Below are 14,730 nucleotides of genomic sequence, written 5' to 3' on the forward strand. Positions count from 1 at the left end.
GAGTCCCATGGGGAGTTGGGCAGCTGAAGCCAAACCCCGATTTTTACATCACTTCATGGCCCTTAGTTTTCAACCAATCTTGCACTGCCGTTGGAGCATACGAGACAAATGTCCACCCCTCCTTTGAGCTGGACTGGACATAAGAAAAAACTGTGCAGCTTGGACTTCCAAGTCCGATGGTTAGGAACTATTAGGGTGGTCCACCGGACCGTCACAATCCCACCATCCTCTGCAGGGAGGAAGGCATTCATACAACGGCGGACTTCAGAGACGAATCCGCCCTAGCCATTGTAACCCTGAAGCCACGAGTCCCGTAATTCCGCCCTCAGTTAAGATGGCGGCGGCGGTAGCAGGCAAGGGCTCGGTCAGGCGCCTTCTCCGGGTGCCCCCTGGCTGGTATTGCAGCTCCTGCCAGGGGACTCGTTCTGTTGCTTCGCCGTCCTCCGCGCGAGTGCGCCAGGCTTTCCTCCAGTTCTTCAAGGAGCGGCACGGGCACCAAGTGGTGCCGTCGGCTCCGGTGCGGCCGCGAGGGGATCCCGGGCTGTTGTTCGTGAACGCGGGCATGAACCAGGTACGTCCTCAAAAAGGGCGCGGCGGAGGAACCAGCCCTGCAGAGAATGGTTCCTACCGCTGCTTTGCGTGCCCGGTGTGATCCGGTTGGGATAGTTATTCCTTTTCCTCAAGGTCCAGTCGACTCCGCCGCTATCCCTCCCTCTTATCTGCCGGACGAAGCAAAGGCCCTGTAAAAGGAGGAGCTCCGGCAGAGAAGGGAAAGTGTCAGGTTCAAGCTGAGGGGAAATAAAAACAAAACAAAATAAAGTAAGTAACTTAGGGAATCCAATGCATTTCCACTGGGAATCTTCCTTATGGGACTCGTCTGGGATTCCTTCTTTACAAGCTTTCTATGAAAAACTTTAATCGCCCTGATGAAGTTTTTAAATCAAAGCAGTGCCTATAAGTGAAATGGAAATAATATTTTGCTTAATGTATTTGAGTAGATGTTTTCCGGTGGCCAAATCCCACAGGTTATTAGTGGGGAAACAATATATTTCATTTGGACAAGAAAGCAAAATTAAAATGATTTCCATAGCGATAGCCTTGCGCCTCTTGCAACAAAACCAGCAAAGAGTCTTATGGCATCTTAAGAGAGTAAGAAAAGTATGGTTGCATAAGCTTTGATAGACTGCCGTTTGCTACATCTGAGTTGCAGGGACACATAAACGAGATTGTAAACAGTGAAGCTGGAAGGAAATGCAGTGCAGATAAGTACAGGCAGGGATTATTAGTGATGGGCATTCACAAAGAAACATAATTGATAACATGTCCTGGCATTGATATGGAGACGCGGGTGGCGCTGTGGTCAAAATCACAGAGCCTAGGGCTTGCCGATCATGCTGGCCACATGACCCAGAAGCTGTTTGCAGACAAATGCTGGCTCCCTCGGCCTATAGAGCGAGATGAGCGCCGCAACCCCAGAGTCGTCCGCGACTGGACATAATGGTCAGGGGTCCCTTTACCTTTTACCTGGCATTGATAAGATGGTTAACGCATAAAAGTCTATTATTCCCATTCAGTCCATCAGTAATTTAAATGAAAATGAAAATCGCAGCAGGCCCTAGGGTGGGTTATACTAATTTTAAATTAAAAACATTAAAAACAAATTGCAGTCACAGGAATAGGGAGGACCATGAAAACATACATCTCAAGTGTGAAAGGGCCAAGGTAAAGAGGTGCATCTTTAGTATTTGCCAAAAGTTATAGTGAACGTTCCAGATGCACCCTTGTGGGGAGGGGATTCCAGAATTCAAGATGTATTGCAACACTTTCAAAAGATGCTCATTGCTTCAAAAAGTGAATTTCTAAAATCCTGGGCAGCCACCAAGAATGCCTTTCTGGATGTACACATTTTGGTAGCTCCACATCCTGACAGTATGGAAGAGGAAGCCCCTCGTGTTAGTTGATGGGATGGCAAGATTTATTTTGAGCCTGTGCTATATATTAAGAATTCAAGTGATGTAAGTCACAGTTAAATTGGCCTGTGTCTTCTTGTGAGGAACAGTATCGCAGGAGTCAAATAATTTGTTTTTATTAAGAAAAACTACCATTTTCACTTGTTGGGAGAAAACATCCCCTTTCTGCCCATATCCTGTCTAGATCAAGACAATATATTGGGTCATATCCAACTAAATCATACTCTTGAGTACACCCTTTAAAATCAAAGACTTAAGTTACTTCCTTTTGGAGAAACCCAGGGTGGTTGGGTAACAGTAACCAAATAAAATCAACATTAATCCATGTTGTTTTTGTGGGGGGGGGTTACTGTTTTTGTTACTGTGTTACATATTTTTGTGTTTTTATGTGATCCTTGGCTGAAGGGAGGTACAGTATAGAAATTTTAACAACAATAATAACTCAGTATACAATAAAATACAATCCACCAGTAAAATACAGTGCTGCCACAGCAATCATTGAGTTATAAGGACTCCACACCAGCTCTTGGCTATAGGCTTGGAGAAGGAGATACTTTTATGCTTTCACTTGAAAGAAAACAGTTGGGGGAGGGCAACCAGATCTCTAGCAGGGGGAGTTCCAGAACTGAGGTTGTGCCATCAAAAAGATGCTGTCTTTTGTCACCACCTTCTGGTCTGATCTTGATGGAGGCACCATGAGCAGGGCCAAACCTTGCCATTTAATTGGGCCCAGTAGTTCACTAGCAGGCTATTACAGCTTTATAGCATGCCTTCCCTTGGATCCCAGCTTCAGCATCTGTTATATGTGAAAACTGCTTTGTGTTTCTCCTTCACTTTCCAGTTCAAGCCCATTTTCCTGGGCTCAGCAGATCCCCGGAGTGAGCTAGCAAGTTACCAGCGGGTGGTGAACAGCCAGAAATGTGTGCGTGCAGGTGGGAAGCACAACGATTTGGAGGATGTGGGCCGAGATGTTTATCATCACACGTTCTTTGAAATGCTGGGGAACTGGTCCTTCGGTGATTATTTCAAAGTAAGAGATGAGGCCATGCTTTATTTTAAAACACGTTAGGTGTTTCCGTTTATATTTTTAATCTGCTTCAGTATGGTAGAGACAAACTTTTGCGGTGATGTTTTGTTTTTAAACCACAGTGCCTTTAGAACTGATTTACGCAAGTCGAAATGCCCTGAGGTCTTTTGATGAAGGGCGGTATATTAACAACAACAACAACATATTTACTCAAATGCAATGCACACCTTTTTTGACCAAATTGCGTGATGAAAATTAAGGTGTGCATTAGATTTGATGGCACCAGCAAATACTTCTTTGGTTTCAAGGTTTTGAAAATTGAGGTGCACATTAGATTTGCATAAATATGGTAGTAGTAGTAATAATAATAATAATAATAATAATATGATATCTGGGCTGAAATAAGTGGGGGAATGTATGTTTCCCTATGTAAAGGACAATCTGCTTGCATGGGGAATCATAACATTGTAGAGTTTGAAGGGACCCTCAGGATCATCTAGTCCAACCTAGCCTTGTCCCCAGCTTTCCACAGACAGGGCATTTTGATGTGGGGGGAACAGTCACATATGAAATAAGTCCCCTCCCACACACCATGAAGTGGTCTAGATGCAGGTGAAATGGGGCCATATGGTATTGCTGCATGTTTGATATTTTAGACCTTGGAAAGGTAACACGGGAGATGGTGAAGCAGGAGGTTGTGACTAATTATAAAACATCTGTTTCCAGCTCTGCATTGGTTCAAGAGCAGAGCATAGTGCCTTTATTTCATTTTTAATTGGGAAGCTAACAAGCCCAGTGCGTCTGAGCTCATATGCTTCTTAATGAGCCTGGTTCTTCTTCTTTCATCATTATTAGTTAGTCTTGCTGGCAGCATAAGACCTGTTAATCACCGTCAGTCTATCCACTCTTGCATATCAGTACCACAAGATGAGAGCAATTCTTGCACTCTTCATTTCAAATCATTGTTCAGAATTTCCTCCATTCTATCCTATGGCTCCAGTACAAAAACAATCAAAAGCAAGGCCAGACCAACAGAGATAGAGGCTGTTCTGAGCTACAACAGTGGTGGGAACCCTGCAGCCCTTCAGATGTTGTTCAACTCTTAAGTTCCCATGAGCTCCAGGCAGCGTCGCCAGTGGTCGGGGAGGATGGGAGATGTAGTCCAGAACATCTGGAGGGCCACAAATTCCCCATGCTTGCACTACAAACATCAGAGCAGAAGGAAATCTCTTATTGTAACTGGGGAACAAGCTTTTGTAGGTACCAATACACACACCCCGTCATAGAAATACAAGGCTTCCTTGGTTTTCCTGAGCACAAGTTACTAGCTGCTATTAAAATATCAGTTGTGAGAAACCTGATGGCATGTTGTCTAAACTAATCTTGTTTGTGTTTGTGTTTACAAACATAATTTAGCAAGTTTTTCTTTCTCATACTTTTAGCCTAAGTGCTTTGGACAATGTGAGAGAACACAGTAAAAACGAAGTTCCTGAGTTGTCCTCTGCCATTCATGAACTTATTTGTCTGTTATCTGCCTACATGCAACTCCCCAATTACGTGCGGCCTCGCTCACGTGCGGCGCCGGGAACCAAGAAGTGCTGAAAATTCCTCTTGGGTTGTGAGGAGACCCTCCTTAGGGCCCGAAGAGGACAAACAAAGCCCCTCTGCATCTCTGGTTTCTTCGGCATCCTCTTTGGGCTCTGGGGAGGCTCTCCTCACAACCCAAGAGGACTCTCCAGGGTGTTCCCCACTTATGCACATTTCACTTTTGCATGTGGGGACCTGGAACATAACCCCCATGCAAGTGGGGTGTCACCTGTATTTGTATTTAATCCTTAAGCCTGAACTCATTGGGAAATCATACATGGAGTCAACAACAACCCTGTGAGGTAGCCTGCCCAAGGGGACTAAGTAGGTCCCTTTCCTTGGTTCAAATCTATCATTATGTATACTATGCAACACTGTCCTTGAAAATAAGATAAACTAAAATAGAAGCCATCCCCCTTGCAATTAAGTAACTTCCTTATTATCCAAACATTGGCTTGTTATTTACCATCATTTGACAACTTTCCTTGTCTTCAGGAGGAAGCTTGTAGCATGGCATGGGAGCTCCTAACACAGGTCTATGAAATCCCCAAGGACCGTCTGTATGTCACCTATTTCGGAGGAGATGCCTCACTTAGTCTAAGCGCAGATGAAGAGAGCAGGGAAATTTGGCTCAGCCTGGGGTAAGTAAATGAAAAAGATGCCAAAAGAGATAATACAGTGGTACTTTGGTTCTTGAACTCAATCCATTCTGGAAGTCTGTTCGAATTCCAAAACGTTCGCAAACCAAGGCATGGCTTCTGATTGGCTGATTGGCCCCGGAAACAATGCCAACAGCCGAAACAGATGTTCGGCTTCCAAAAAACGTTCGCAAATCAGAACACTTACTTCCGGGTTTGTGGCGTTCAGGAGCCGATTTGTTCGGGAGCCAAGCTGTTTGGGAACCAAGGTACCACCGTACTAGAAGTCTGATCTGGATGTTGTCCAAAGCTGTTTGTAGCCATGCCTTGTACCACATGGTATGCATGCAGACGTCCAATTCAGCATCCAAAATAACACATAAAAAAAGTTTATAGTTTTTACAGGATAAGTTATTGAAAATGTGCAGGAAATGTCTCCAAAAAGCTTGGTAACTAACAAGGACTTCAGTTACAGTCTCTGCTAAGCACAGTTGGCAATCGTTATCTTTTCTGTGCTTGGATCCTTGTTGGCACCTTGTCACCCTCCCTGCCAAAAATTCCATCTATCCAGATTGTGTCTATTCTGAGTACAGAACTTGAATTTCTTGTCACAGTTAGCCCTGCCCTGATGGGAGTTTGTATGTTTTGATCTTAAAATAAAGTAAGCACTGCACAAATATATATATATTTTAAAAAAACATTGACCAAAGGCTTGCAATCAAAGTGGTAACATGGGATAGAGTGTACAGAAAATATGTTAGAATGTGCAAAGATTGGATGCATCCCAGCATTCATTAGACATGACCAGGCCCAAGTATTTGCCAAGTTTTTCTGTACTTCTTGTTTTTTACTTATTAGTTTTTACTGATAAGAGGCTACCATCGTAGAGGAGCAGTATGATAACTCATAGTTAATGGTAGTGCTGCAGTTGCTCAGGCATCATAGAGAATTATCCTCTTCTGTTTTCTGCCCTGTTTATTGTGAGGTTCAAAGGCTCAGGTTTTGGGTAAGAAAAATGAGTGTGGTTTTATTGCCCTAGGTTCATAAGCTGTTCTCTTCTTGCTTTCCAGTGTGCCTCCCAGCCACGTGCTTCCTTTTCAGTTGAAAGATAACTTCTGGGAGATGGGCGATACTGGTCCCTGTGGACCCTGCACAGAAATCCATTATGACCATGTGGGCAGGGGTAGGAATGCGGCAGCACTGGTGAACCAGGGCAACCCTGAAGTCGTGGAGATCTGGAATCTGGTTTTCATGCAGTATAGCAGGTATGAAATGGTGGAGCAGCTTGGGTACCAAGCTTTTTGCCAGAACCTCACTTCTTGGTGGGAGGCTTCTATACCATTGGAACAATCACAAGAGTCTGCAGTAGCCTTCTGCCAGCCTGATGTTTTGGACCGCAACTCCTGCCATTCCTCACCATTGAACTTGCTGATCAGGGCTGATGGGACTTGTATTCCAAAACAGCTGGAGAGCATCGGGTTGGGGAAAGCTGCTCTACAGTAGGGTTGGGGAACTGGATCTGGCTGGCGGACTGGATCCAGAAGTAGCCAGATTCTTCCTTTGCAGCCATGGCTTATGAAGAGAGGAAGCTGCCTTATACTGAGTCAGAACTTCAGACAGGGGTCTTTCTTTCTCCGCTGTACTTGGAGATGCCAGGGATTGAACCTGGGACATTCTGCATGCAAAGCAGTTCTAAATAAAATACAGTGGACCTGCCACTTCCACATGGTTCGGGGTCCGCACACAAAGGCAAAATCATCTAAATCCAGGAAACCCCTAGAACCTGTTAGTTTCTGTTTGCCACTGTGCAGTGCTTTGGAGTCACAAGACTCTGTTTACATTCCAGAGACATTCCAGGCTGTTGGAAGTCTCATGGAAGACAGGAGATGGGTGTGACGTTACTGGTTTCCTGTTCCTTTGTTTTTCAGTTGCTCTCTGCTCTCACAGAGAGAGGATGATTTCTTTTCTGTCTGCATAGCTAGAAAATAAAGCATAGCAATGTAGCCATAAATCTCATCAGTTCTGCGTGCTGCTTTGATTCTCTGTGTAATGGGAATGTGCCTGGAGGCCTCATCAAAGGCTCAGGTCATTATTCATGTCGGAGGGTGATTCCGGAAGATGAGTTTTATCAGCTCGGTTGAACGGAGATTCCGACAGAACCAACCTCCCGCCCCTCATGGGACCATCCCTGCCAGTCCAGAGCAGGCCATGCCCTCTGCTTCTGGGTGTCCTGGGCTCTGGGAGGTCATGTGAGGGTCCTGGGAATGTCCCAAAGCCCACATATCTCCTTCCCTGAGGCTGTTAAGCAAGGTCAAAGACTTGAAAAGCACTCCCCATGGCAGGGGTCCCCCACTCTCTATTTATTTTCGGCCGTGCACCTAGAGTCACGATTGTGCAAATAAATAACATGTTAAGTGGAGGACCCGTCACGTTCAAGCTGTGGCTCCAAAGGTTTTCCCTTTGCAGCCTTAAACTGAAGAAAAGCTGTGGCTGCAAAGGAATAATTGGGAGTGCATTCAAAGTTATTCTACCTTCTGAATGTAGCACCTTGAACCCTGCTGATTTCAGAAGAGTTCTGGAACATTCAAGAGCAGGGCGGAGGTTCCTTGCCAATGCTCTGGAGTAATTTGACCTGCCTTTGCAGCATCCTGCATAATGTAGTCCATATAAGAACTTTTGTAACGCCTCACTTTCATAGTCTGTTTGATCCTCTTTCTATCCTCTGCTGCAGCATTCTGGTAATGCTTCTGCTACCCCTCTCATTCATTTCCCTAGTACCGTATTTCCAAATTATGATATCTCCTTTACTGTCTGGGGTTTTTCCCATCCATAGCTTTAGGTGAATAATCAAGCCTTTTGCTTCTATCTTATATCTGTCTCCCCCCCACCCCTTGGTTACTGACTGGTCTATTGCCAGAGAGGCTGATGGGAGTCTACAGCAGCTGCCTGAGCATCATGTGGACACAGGAATGGGTCTGGAAAGGTTGATGACCATTCTCCAGAACAAGCGCTCCAATTACGACACCGACCTCTTCACTCCTCTCCTGGATGCCATTCACAAGGTAATGATCAGTTGCCAGGGGAAGCCAGACTTGAAACTTCAGAGGGTTTATATGTAAAAGCTACATACCTAGCAACATTAGCTGCTTCTGGGTGAGCAGAGAGATGGCAGTTCCTGGTCTCTTGGTGGTTTTTCATTTGGTTGTGGGGGCGGGGCGGGGGGGACACTCCTAGCTGCACGGCTCTTTAGAACTAGGAGAGATAGTTTGAGCAGCTGTGATACACCAGAGCAGTCATTTCTAAGGTGAAAAGAACAGCAGTTGCAGCTGCTTCGTGGTCAAAACCCTAAAAGGGCTCCGGGAGATGGCAGCAACAGTTTGCCAGCCCTTTCAATGTGACATTTCTTTCCTGGGTGGAAAAGTGCAGCCCTCGAGAGCTAAAAAACGTGTTGCAATAACACCTGGCCCTCCTTCTGTGTCTGGAAATGAGTTCCCTAGCAGTTTCCTAACTAAATCAGCGAAGAAAGTGCTGCAGGATCAGGCCCAAGGGCCCATCTTGTGCAGCATCCTGTTCTCACAGTGGCCAGCCAGATGCCCGTGGGAAGCCTGAGTGAAACAGCAATGCTGCCCACTTCCGATTTGCAGTGACTGGTATTCAGAGACATCCTGCTTCTGACAGCAGAGCTGCAACTATCTCTTTATGCTTTACAGTGGTACCTTGAGTTACAAATGCTTCAGGTTACAAACTCCGCTAACCTGGAAGAGTTACCTCGAGTTGAGAACTTTGCCCCAGGATGAGAACGGAAATCGTGTGCCGGCGGCGCAGCAGCAGCAAGAGGCCCCATTAGCGAAAGCGCGCCTCTGGCTAAGAACAATTTCAGGTTAAGAACAGACCTCCAGAACGAATTAAGTTTGTAACTAGCTGTACCACTGTACAGTACATTCTTACACATGCCTTCGTGGAAATAATTCCCACTGGGCTCAATGGGGCTTACTCCTGGGTAAGTGAGAATAGGACTGCAACTGTAAAGGGCCAAGAGACACAGCCATGACATGAGGTCTGTTCTTAACCTGAAACTGTTCTTAACCTGAGGTACCACTTTAGCTAATGGGGCCTCCTGCTACCGCTGCGCCACTGCTGCGCAATTTCTGTTCTCATCCTGAAGCAAAGTTCTTAACCCGTGGTACTATTTCTGGGTTAGCAGAGTCTGTAACCTGAAGCATCTGTAACCTGAAGCGTCTGTAACCCAAGGTACCACTGTACAAAGAGGAAGCAAGGATCGTGAATTGGGTGGGCGGGTTTTACAACTATATTTCCAAGACTGATAGAGAGGCTTATGCCTTCGTTTGGCATGGTAGCTTCTATCTTGTACTTTTAAAGAACTTCCAGAGGACTTTAAACAAATGTTACAGAAAAACAATTATCATTTGAAGGAGACATCTGCAGTATTCAGTGCTATGAAGCTTTCTCTGCAGCCCCCCTATTCAGGCTTCCTAAAAATATATTTATCTTGCAGGGCTGTGGTGGGCCCAGATATCGAGGCTTGGTTGGAGAAGCTGACCCTGGGAGCGTGGACATGGCCTACAGAGTGGTGGCAGATCACGTGCGCACCTTGTCCGTCTGCATTGCCGATGGTGTTTACCCAGGCATGTCTGGTGCCGAGTAAGGAAGAAGCACAATCACAAGGGTTGGTTGGGGCAGAGAAAGGGCTCTGAACTTAAGGGGAGCTTAAGGAGACTTGAGCAAGATGGGGGCTTTTGAAGGAGGAGGAGATTCTGGAGTGAAGAAGCAGAGTCTAAAATGGACATGGAGCAGGGAGAGGAACCTCTGGCCCTCCAGATGTTGTTGGACTGCATCATCCCTGACTGTAGGCATGCTGCCTGCAGCTGATGAGAACTGGAGTCCAACAACATCTGGAGGGCTACATGTTCCCCATTCCTGGCACAGAGAGACTACACTCTTGTCAGGAAACTACGTGTGGAAGAGGCAGAAGAATCAACTGTTGATGTGACAGATGTGAGATGCATGCAGGAGGATAATTGGTGATGAGTCAAGGGGAATCTGAAGGATAAATATTAATGGGATCTTATTGGTGGGGTGTTTGAACGTTGGGAGCAGGGCAAGGCTTTGGGGTGGGAGACCCACACGCCATTCAGCAAAATTAGAAGGTGTCCCCAAAGGCAGCCTGGCTGGCTTACTACATTTTGTGATAAGTGAGGGAGTACTCATTTGCCATGTAAAGAGGAATGGCGTGAGGGTATATTAAAGTCTGGTATCTAAAACTGGCTAACTGCACTACCTGGTTGGGAGGCTGGTTAGAAAAAGAACAGCATTCTGACCAAGAACACTTAACTGTTCTTGAAATTTCTTTTCCCTGCAGGCTTGTCCTTCGCCAGATCTTGCGCAGGGCTGTGCGGTTTTGCTCTGAAGTTCTTCATGCGCCACCTGGGTTCCTGGCCAGCTTGGTTCCTGTTGTGGTGGAAATTCTGGTAACCGAGAATTTTCCTGGGGAGAATCACTTGTTTCTAGCCAGATTCCCATCCAAATGTTATAGCAATTTCACTGGTTCATGTGTAGACCAAGAGTACACACCAAGTAACAGGACAAGCAACCTAGTTTCTTGAAATGATAAGCCCAATACTTATGAGATCCTTTATTTATTTCACATTGTGGGTGGCGGGGGGGGGGGAGTGGTAACTGTTTGCTTTAGGTCCTGATGAATGCTGATGACACCTTACTGAGCTACAAAGAGTCTGTTCCTTAATGTTTCAATAACTGCAGCCATAGGTATAGTTGCTGGAGTTGTGACAAAGTAGGGGGTTGTATGTGAGGACAAAAGCTTCCTCAGATGCCATCCAAGGGAGACCCCTGTTTTGCCAAATGCAAGGTGGTTCTTTTAAAAGAGATCCAGAAACAGTACAAAACACAAGTGAGTGAAAAGAAGATTTTATTTCTAAACAGCAAGCAATGTATACATAGCAAGCATGCACTTCTTTTTTTTCAAAATAAATTTTTATTAAGTTTTACACAAATATCTCCAATTAACAATTTCCCAATTAACATATTTTCATCTTTTGGACTTCCCTCAGCTTCTCTGACAATCATCTGTATTTAAATTTGTTATCTACGCATTCTCCAAAATTAATATCGCCTTTTAATATACCTTAACCAACATATTTGCATTTTTGCAATATTCCTTATTCTTTCACAAAGCTTCTTTAAAACCCACTACCGTTGTTTGCTCATCACATACACTCTTCAAATACTCAGAAAATTTTCCCCAGTCCTCAATGAACTTGTGATCTCGTTGGTATCTTATTTTTCCAGTTAGTTTGTCCAGTTCTGCATAGTCCGTTAACTTCATTCTCCATTCCTCAAGAGTCGGTAGTTCTTCCTGCTTCCATTTTTGGGCCATTAATATTCTCGCTGCAGTTGTTGCATACTGAAAGAGTTTTTGGTCCTTTCTATTTATTTCCTTTCTTGATATTCCTAAAAGAAAGGCTTCTGGTTTCTTTACAAAATTATATTTCAACATCTTCTTTAACTCATTATATATCATCTCCCAGAACCCCTTCACTTTCTTACATTCCCACCACATGTGAAAAAATGTTCCTTCTTTCTCTTTACATTTCCAACACTTGTTACAAGTTTTAAACATTTTTGCTAATTTAACTGGTGTAATGTAACATCTATATACCATTTTCATACCATTTTCCTTTAAGGTGGTGCATGCTGTAAACTTCAAGTTATCATTCCATCCTTTAACCCAATCTTCAAAATATATATTATAACCAAAATCTCTGGCCCAGCGAATCATTACCGACTTAACTTCCTCGTCCATCGTATACCATTCCAATAACATTTTGTACATTTTTGAGATTACCTTACAATCATTATTTACTATTTCTGTTTGGAATTTTGAATCTTTTTCTATATAACCCTTCTCAGCAAGCATGCACTTCTATCTGCCACTTGGAAGCCCTCAAGAAGCAGCAAAGTGACTCCCCCAGGTAGCCTCAGTTTGCACGGCCCTGCAGCTGATCAGTCCATGTACAAGCTTCTGAAAAACACTGCCCACACCACCCGATTTTATAGATAGCCACCTCCTCCCAATGCCTCACTTTCCCACAACAATTTCGAACATCAAAGGAAGTTTCCAGCACTATCCTCCCAGGCTGATTAAGGCAGCTGTGGGGTGGGGGTTTCACCTCCTCCCAACTGATTAGGACACCAAAGACTGTTCTCACACCATCAAAAACTTAATGAGGGCGAGGGAGGGGGAAGGAACAGGCAGGAAGGGTAACCATGTCAGATCCCTAACTCCTCATTTTGTCTTCTGCATGTATTTCCCATACAACCTTCCATACTAGGGAAAACATCAACAGGTGCAGCAGTCCTCCTAGGTGCACCGTGGAACACCTGCTCTTTATAGTCTCACTGCAAAATCCACCAAGCACTTCATGCCAGAGAAGTGTGCCTGAGAGGTGCTTTGGTCAGGGCATTTAGAATGAAGAAACTTGGGCTGTGTTTGCAGGGTTCCGCTTCTTTGACTGAATGACAGCCACGCTCCTATTAAGAAGGGGGGAGAAAGGACTTGAAAGGTGTGTGAGTTTAAAGGCCGTGGGTGATCGCTGTGCAAATCAAAGCTTAAATTGTCAAGTTTGGATATCCTGCTTATACAGGATAGTTCCTGCCACTGATGTAAGGAGCAAAGCTGTGTGCTTGGTAGTGCATGGGGAGGAGGGCTGGGGCTGGAAGCTCTGCTTCTGAGAGTCCGTCATTCTTCCTTTGCAGGGAGATGCCTATCCGGAGCTAAGGAAGGATACAGACACGGTGAGCAACTGGAACTGGTGGGTCAAAACTTGTGTCTAATTGGTAATTGCTGCCGGTTGCACGAAGTATAGGAACTATTCTCACTGGATGATGGTGTACAGGAACATCTTGCCTAAGTTTTCTCCTGAATTCTCTCCAGTTGAATATGTTGCACAGGAGCTTCCACTACTAAAGAAGTGATTTCCCCCCTTCTCATTGGGAGAAGGCTAAAGGAGAGCAGCTGGGAGCAGGAATAAATGTAACACACTGAGTAGGTGCAGGTTGATAATTCCCACATGTAATTAATCTGAAAGCAGGCTCTGTAGTTTGCTTCTTACCACAGCTGACCACGCTTACTAAAGCTGACCAGGTGCACCTCAAAGCCCAAACTTTCTTAATACAGTGGTACCTCGGGTTACATATGCTTCAGGTTACATACGCTTCAGGTTACAGACTCCGCTAACCCAGAAATAGTACCTCGGGTTAAGAACTTTGCCTCAGGATAAGAACAGAAATTGTGCTCTGGCGGCACGGCAGCAGCGGGAGGCCCCATTAGCTAAAGTGGTGCTTCAGGTTAAGAACAGTTTCAGGTTAAGAACAGACCTCCAGAACGAATTAAGTACTTAACCTGAGGTACCACTGTATTCTGTATAATTCAGCTATTTCTTCCAGAGCAGAGGCTTTTTCTGCTACCGTCCAATCTAGTGTTGCAAATTCTAATGTACATAGAAATAAGTGAAATGAAGTATTTTACAGGCACAGTTAGCAGAGCTACATTTCTAACCTATTTCCAAGCAGCCTGTTTTGTTATAGAAAAACCAAAAAAACCAAGCAAAACCTACAGTAAGGTTGCGGAACCTGTGGCCCTCCTGATGATGTTGGACTACAGTCCTCATAATCCCTGGTGGTTGATCATGCTAGCATGGGCTGATGGGAACTGGAGTCCAACAACATCTTGTGCACTGGTCCCCAACCCTGACCTACATCCTTTCCCCTTCTGGTTGAACCCAGGCACACACACACAATGCACTTCCTTGCTGTTTTCCCCTACGTGCAGAGACTGCGTTCCTTCCACATGTACACAGTATTCAGTCAATTGGATTCCTGGCCTGTTCCAAAAGCTGACCCCACTAAATGAGGCAGAATGGATATAGCATACACCTTTTTACCTACATTTACCCCCCACCCCAGTGGCTCATCACAGGGCTGCATAAAGGGCAGTGGTTTAAGCAAATGAGACACGACTGCACTTTTATTCATGAATGACACTTTTATTCCACATATTCAGAGCCCTTGGTGTCTCATGTCCAATCTCATTAACAGCTTATCACCTGCTGGATTTGAGTCCCCGCCACTGCCTTTTAACACTTCCGTATCTCTTGGAGTTCTTTGGAATAATTGGTTTAACTGCCTCCTGAATCTGGCTCTGATCTCCCAACAGATTATGAATATCATCAGTGCGCATGAGGATGCCTTTCTCTCTTCCCTTCTGCGGGGGCGCCGCATTATAAACAGAACCCTCCAACAGATGGAGCATTCCAAAGTCTTTCCAGGCAAGTATTTTTTTCTTCTTCGTCTTGTTGGCTAAAGGACAAGAGAAAATGCAGTCACAAGGGAGGCATCACTTGCAATCTGTTTCCATTTTTAAGCTGCCTGGCTTTTGAGTTGCCCTGCCTTTTTGGTCCTTGCAATTAAA

The 14,730-nt window shown here is 45.0% G+C and overlaps 1 protein-coding gene across 1 annotated transcript in view; it reads left to right on the forward strand.

Moving 5' to 3' along the window:
- Nucleotides 1–319: 319 nt before the first annotated feature.
- AARS2 (alanyl-tRNA synthetase 2, mitochondrial) overlaps nucleotides 320–14,730 on the forward strand; it is a 34,382-nt gene continuing 19,971 nt past the window's right edge. Inside the window, exons 1-9 of the mRNA XM_082216281.1 lie at nucleotides 320–571; nucleotides 2,812–3,000; nucleotides 5,080–5,225; nucleotides 6,293–6,487; nucleotides 8,140–8,284; nucleotides 9,739–9,884; nucleotides 10,603–10,711; nucleotides 13,017–13,055; nucleotides 14,476–14,587. Coding sequence (XP_082072407.1) covers nucleotides 335–571; nucleotides 2,812–3,000; nucleotides 5,080–5,225; nucleotides 6,293–6,487; nucleotides 8,140–8,284; nucleotides 9,739–9,884; nucleotides 10,603–10,711; nucleotides 13,017–13,055; nucleotides 14,476–14,587 — 1,318 coding nt within the window. The 5' untranslated portion in view covers nucleotides 320–334. The remainder of the gene's footprint in view (nucleotides 572–2,811; nucleotides 3,001–5,079; nucleotides 5,226–6,292; nucleotides 6,488–8,139; nucleotides 8,285–9,738; nucleotides 9,885–10,602; nucleotides 10,712–13,016; nucleotides 13,056–14,475; nucleotides 14,588–14,730) is intronic.

Source organism: Podarcis vaucheri (assembly GCF_965113315.1).
Source record: "Podarcis vaucheri genome assembly, chromosome: 3".
Classification (NCBI taxonomy): domain Eukaryota; kingdom Metazoa; phylum Chordata; class Lepidosauria; order Squamata; family Lacertidae; genus Podarcis; species Podarcis vaucheri.